Source organism: Myotis davidii, unplaced genomic scaffold (genome assembly GCF_000327345.1).
Source record: "Myotis davidii unplaced genomic scaffold, ASM32734v1 scaffold599, whole genome shotgun sequence".
NCBI lineage: Eukaryota > Metazoa > Chordata > Mammalia > Chiroptera > Vespertilionidae > Myotis > Myotis davidii.
Genome location: NW_006290772.1, coordinates 1,166,044 through 1,172,131, shown reverse-complemented (window position 1 = coordinate 1,172,131; position 6,088 = coordinate 1,166,044). Strand labels below are relative to the sequence as shown.

Here is a 6,088-nt window from a genome sequence, read left to right as displayed (position 1 = left end):
GCGCCGGCGCCCAGCGCCCAGCTACCATCTCCAGGCGACCCTCGCCGACCCTAGACCAGGCCCCGCCGGGGACACACCCCGGACATGGGCCGCTACCACTCCCGCATCCCCCGTGCATAGCGTTTCCCGCACCCCCGCGGGCGCCCGTGGTCCAACTGCACACCCATCCTGCACTCGTATAGCTCTCCTCTGCCCACTGCTGCCCTGAGCATTCCGACCGCTCGATGCGACCGTGAGCTGGGCTCCAGGGCATGGAGCCAACAGGTCCTCGGGATTTAGACAACCTACACAGGCTGCTCACTGAGTCAGATGCCATGCTGGGTGCTGAGGCTGGAAGAATGGGTCCAACTGCCTAGGGCTGGATGTGGGAGAGATGGGGAGACATAGGGCATGTTGCTCGTGGGAATGGAGTTTCTTTTAGGGAGTCCGAACATGTCCTAAAATTAGATTGTGGTGATGGGTGCCCCCTGTGAATATAATAAATATCTTTAATAGGATATTTAAATGGGTGAGTTAAGCTGATTTTTAAAGAAGAATCCAAAAGACGCATGGACACCAACAGGGTGAGAACTCAGGGAAGCATGCAGCAGCCGCCCCAGCTCAGCTGACCCTGGAGTAAGAACCAGGGTGTGCATTTCAGGACACAACCCAGGCCCAGAGTACATTATTCTGTAAACATTTTTTAAAATGCTCAACTACTCGCCAGGCGTGGCTCAGCGGTTGAGCATCCATCTATGAACCACGAGGTTACGGTTCAATTCCTGGTCAGGGCACATGCCCGGGTTGTGGGTTCAATCCTCAGTGTAGGGCACACAGGAGGCAGCTGATCGATGATTCTCTCTCATCATTGATGTTTCTATCTCTCTCTCCCTCTCCCTTCCTCTCTGAAATTAAAAAAATAAAATGTTCAACTTCTCTAGTATTTAAAAAATGCAAATGAAAAAAAGGCAAGAGCCCTGGAGTGGGCGGAACAGCATTCTGCAGTGTTGGTGGCCTGCAACCAGACAAGCTGCAACACAGCTGGGAGGACAAGCAGGTGCTGAACTTCACAGAAAATGATGTCCCATTTCTAGGAACGGACCTAAAATCAGATTCAGATAAAGATCATCATCAGTCACTTAGCGAACACTTGAGAGCGCCTAACAGAACAGTAACGGTGACATGGTTAAGTTCGAGGGCTATGCCATGATTTAACAACAATGCTCCTATCGACATGAAAAATGCTCCTATTTAGGTTAAAAACAAAGCAAGGTATAACAGTTCCATATATTTGTGCTTAAGTATGTAAGTTATTTTTTGAACTACAAGTATTACAGTAAAATAAAAGCTATCATTTGCTGGTGGGGTAAATGATTATCTTCTTTTTATGCTCATTTTCCAAATGAATTATTACCTCTACAAACATTACACTTAAACCTGGAAAATGGCAAAAAATCAATATGATATTTTCTAAGAAAATCAAGGAGGAGAACGAAGCAGAGGACAGGACTCATTCATTTGTTGGAGGAATGAATAGATCTTGAAGGCTGCTAGTAAGTGGGGAAAGAAAAAGAAGTCTAGAATAATTTCAAGGTCCCTAGCTTGGAGGAATACATAGCAAAGAAACAGGTTTGGGAAGAGATGAATTCCACTTTGCACCTGAGCTGTCTGAGGAACCTATGAAGTCCAGTACTGATGTTCTGAGAACCACTTTCTACCAGAAAAAAAGAAGCTGGGGCTCAATTTAAATATTAGTGGTTGGGCATCGTCCCATACACTGAAAGGTTGTTGGTTTGATTCCCAGTCAGGGTACCAAGAAGAAAAATTTAAAAAATCTGGGGATCTTCACTGTAGAGGTGGGAGTAAAGGTGCCTACTACTCCTTCTTACCCATGAGGCGTCTTCCTTGAAGAGATCAGAGAATTGTGCAAGGCTGTGAAGACCCAGTGTAATTTTTTGTGCTTCCAAAGACCTTTTTTACTTTTTAATATATATTTTTTTATTGATTTCAGAGGAGAGGGAGATAGAAACATCGAGAGAGAATCATGGATTGGCTGCCTCCTGCATGCCCCCTACTGGCCACATGCCCTGACCGGGAATTGAACTGTAACTTCTTGGTTCATAGCTCCACGCTCAACCACTGAGTCATGCTGGCTGGGCCCAAAGACCATTCTTAAATGGCTGGGGTAGTACCTAGACATATAAAATAACTCTTCATTGTAAATTTAGAAGTGTTTTACTTTCTCGGGGGGTTGGGGTTGAGGGAAATGCACAGTACTTCCGAAATTGCTCAGCTGCTCGAAAGATGTGAGGCCATTTAGTTAACCTCTTCTTCCTTGGATTTTCTTTAAAACAATTTTCTCCTCCTTCTGCCCAACAATTTCTCATCTCATGAATCACTGCAACTGCTTCTGTTATAGCATGCTTACACTAGTCCTCTCCCTCTCAAATCCTCATCGGGTGCTTATCTCGGGAAGCGAATGTGCCAAGCACCCTGGGAAGAAAAGCTACAGCCAGTTGGGGAATAAGATGAGCACACTACAAAAACTGCTAAATAATAAAAGGATTTCAGTAACAGTTCACCTGTCTGCCTACTCTGCTGCCAGCCCTTTGCCAAATCCAGGTATGGGAGGGTCTGCCTACACTTGCCAGCGAGCCTGGGGTTCACCTTTAGCTCATGACAAAACCCGTAACAGCCTTCATCGATAGCCACCCTGGAGGCACTCGGGATCTGTTGCATGTGGCATGATGTGTTTTCTCTTCCTTTTGCCTAACAAAGTTAGTGTCTAGCTTCCAGATCAAACACATTGCTTTTCTCATATGGTTTACTTTTTCTTTTATTGGAGAAAAAAATTGATTTGTTGTCCCACTTATTTATGCATAGATTCTTGCATGTGCCCTGAACAGGGATTGAACTTAACCTACAACCTCGGCGTAGTGGGATGCTGATCTAACCAACTGAGTGACCTGGCCAGGGCTGAGTCACTTTTAATTAACATAAAAAAACTTTCTCATTAGTTCTGACATTTTTTTTTCTGCAAGAGCTAGTAAGAGTAAATTAAGGGTTTGAGTGTGAATGCCTGTTGCTCAAATGAGAGTTCACAACTGTCGGGCCAATGTGGGTCAGTAGTTGAGCCTCAACCTATGAATCAGTTAACCCTTGGATTCCCGGCAGGGCACATGCCCCAGTTTCGGCCTTGATCCCCAGCAGGAGACAGCCAATCAATGATTCTCTCATCATTGATGCTTCTATCTCTTCCTTCTTCTTCCTCTCTGAAATGAATACATAAATAATTTTTTTTTAAAAAAGAGGCCCTGGCTAGTTTGGCTCCATGCTGGAACATCTGCCCAAGGACCAAAGGGTCTCAGGTTTGATTCCCGGTCAAGGGCTCATATCTGGGTTGCAGGTTTGTTCCTCAGCCCTGGTTGGGGCATGTGCAGGAGGCAATCAATTGATGTGTCTCTCTTACATCAATATTTCTCTCTCCGCACCTCCCTCCCTTCCACTCTAAAAATTAATTTTAAAAAATATCCTCCGGCAAGGATTAACAACAAAAAAAGAGTTCAGAACCACAGTAGGCCAGAGGAAGGACATCTTAGTTCTTTGTTCCCACTAGGACTAACAATGTAACTTGAGCTGATTAGGTCAATCTTTCCAAACCTTGGATTCTCCATCTTTTGTTGTTGTCTTTAATCCTCACCCGAGGATATTTTTCCATTGATTTTTAACGAGAGTGGAAAGGAGACAGAGAGAAACATCGATATGAGAGAGAAACAAGGATTGGTTGCCTCTCGCATGCACACTGACCAGGGTTGAGGATCAAGCTTGCAACCTTGGTATGTGCCCTTGACCAAAATCAAACCCGGGATCCTTCAGTCTGAGGGCTGATGCTCTATCCATTGAGCCAAAACTAGGACTCTCTATCTTTAAAAAAATGCACCTATTGCCCTGGCCGGTGTGGTTCAGTTGGTTGGAGTGCCGTCCTGTAAACCAAAAGGTCGAGGGCTCAATTCCTGGTCAAGGCACATAACTGGGGTTATGGGTTCAATCCCCAGTCAGGGTGCATACAAGAGGCAACTGGTTAATGCTTCTCTCCCCCCCCCCCCCCCCCCCTTCCTCTCTCTAAAATCAATAAACATATCCTCAGGTGAGGATTACAATGAAAGAAAAAAGCACATACTGGTATGGGTCCCACCTCCCTGACAAGCATAATTTACCAAGGTGCGCCAGGCACTTTGAAAAACATAATTTAGGTACCCCAAATATTATAATTTGTCAAAAGAAAAATTCATCGGTTTTATTTTATTCAGAAAGTTGTTGCCTTGATTAAAAAAAAAAAAAAAAAAAAGGAAGAAGAAGAAAAAGAAAAACCCACAAAGGAGCCCTGCCAGTGTGGCTCAGGATTGAGCATCAACCCATGAGCAAAGAGGTCACCAGGACTGAGGTCAAGGCACATGCCAGTTTAGGGCTCAATCCCCAGTAGGGGGCGTGCACGGGCAGCCAATCCATGATTCTCTCATCACTGACTTCTCTCTCTCTCTCTCCCTTCTTCTTTCTAAAATCAATTTAAAAAGAAGGAATTGAAAAAGGACTAAAAGGCTCCCTTTGTTTAATGCGATGCAAAAGGGGGGTTGGCTTAATTCCACATTAGCTAATTAACATTTATCAATGTGTTAGTTTGTAAAACTAACATCAATTTATACATACCACAATACATTGTAAAATAGAAAGCTTAACTCGTCTGTTATTCTGTCTCAGAAAGCAAACTAGATTACACTGGATTACAAGTGTCACCAGACTTGCTTTGGAAACATAATGTTGAAAATCACAAATCCAAAACCTTTCATATGGACCTAGAAAAAGTCTTTTGTGCATATTCGTTGGGCATCAAAGTATCAGGCCAAGAACTGGGTCCCGTCTGCTGACATTCCGCTCTCTCCTCCCCGGAGGGTCAGTGTGGCCAGGTGCGCCATCCAACCCTTCAGCCTGGGGACGCACAGAACCAGACAGAAACGATCAAACGCGACGTCAGACCTAAGGGCCGCTGCCTGGGCCCTCGCTGTCTGCCCCCGCGGGCGCCTCTTTAAGTTCTCTCTCCATAGGCAGCTGGAGTTCCAGGCTCCTCGGAGGGATCGCTGAGCTCCGGCACCTCTTCCTCCAATACCTGTTTCAACCAGCGGTCCGTGCCGGTCTCGTCCCTAACGACGCACCAAATGAGCAGAATCATGAGGGACAGGCTTATGGGCAAGACCCTCCACCAGGGTCGCTGCTGCTCCTTTCCCAGGGAATGCTCCACCGTCCAACGGGACGGGTTGGCTTTGCTGGTGGAAAACGGAATGGGGCGGTCAGGATCGTCCTCTTCCTCCCCCTTGGCTGCGGACTGGGCCTGATCCCGGCCCCCGGGCGGCGGATGCAGGCTTCGGGAAGCCCAGCGCACGAGCCTCAGCGCCCGGACAGCCCTGGAAAAAAAAGAGCAGTGAGCTTGCCGCACGCTGCGCCCGTCCTCCGCCCCGCCGAGACCGCACAGAGCTCACCCAGCCGCCGGCGCACACAACACACAGCTCATCACGACCTCCGCTCTGCACTCGGCTCTGCGTCGCGCGCCGCGCGCGTCAGTTCCGTCGCGAGAAACCGGAAACCAGAAGCAGTTCCTGGTCTCTACTCACGACTACAGAACGTGGGACCACTTGCGCAACGGAACTGACGCATAGTCTCTCGGCGGCCACTTCCGTCGCAGGTCGGCTCGAGGAGCCGCGAGGGCATGATGGGAAATGTAGTTTTCTACCGGCCCGAAGAGGAGCTAGCCTGCGGGTTCCTAACCTGCGGTGCAGGGATTGAGGCAGGCCGGCGGAGCCGGTTACTGGCGTCTTATTCTGACAAACGGGTTCCCTAGCGGGCAGGACCGCCCCAGATTGGCGCCCTGAGCCTGCACCCCTAGCGCTGTGCTGACGTAGTCCCTGGACGCCTCCTCGCAGCCTTGCGACGCCCCAGTTGGCTCTCCTCGTGGGACTTTGAGTCACAGGAGTCATTTTGTTCCCTCGATTAGTGTTCCCCACTAGGATCGAGTTCCGTGAGCACATAGCCTGCCCATGGGTTCCCCCCTGGCAGT

At 48.0% G+C, this 6,088-nt stretch overlaps 1 protein-coding gene across 1 annotated transcript; it reads right to left on the bottom strand.

Moving 5' to 3' along the window:
* Window positions 1-4,559: 4,559 nt before the first annotated feature.
* On the bottom strand, window positions 4,560-5,614 carry LOC102765690 (chromosome unknown open reading frame, human C16orf91). Its single transcript, XM_006763933.2, has 2 exons — window positions 5,514-5,614; window positions 4,560-5,438 (listed from the first exon to the last, which is right to left on the bottom strand). Exons 1-2 carry the CDS (start codon window positions 5,543-5,545, stop codon window positions 5,063-5,065), a joined length of 408 nt encoding a protein of 135 aa, XP_006763996.1. The 5' UTR covers window positions 5,546-5,614; the 3' UTR covers window positions 4,560-5,062.
* Window positions 5,615-6,088: the final 474 nt, after the last annotated feature.

Bases quoted from the DNA above. Each gene is read 5' to 3' on its own strand.
- LOC102765690 (XM_006763933.2), bottom strand. From the start codon at position 5,545: ATGAGCTGTGTGTTGTGTGCGCCGGCGGCTGG. The intron at 5,439-5,513 runs GTGAGCTCTGTG...TTTTTTTTCCAG, and splicing joins TTGTGTGCGCCGGCGGCTGG to GGCTGTCCGGGCGCTGAGGC.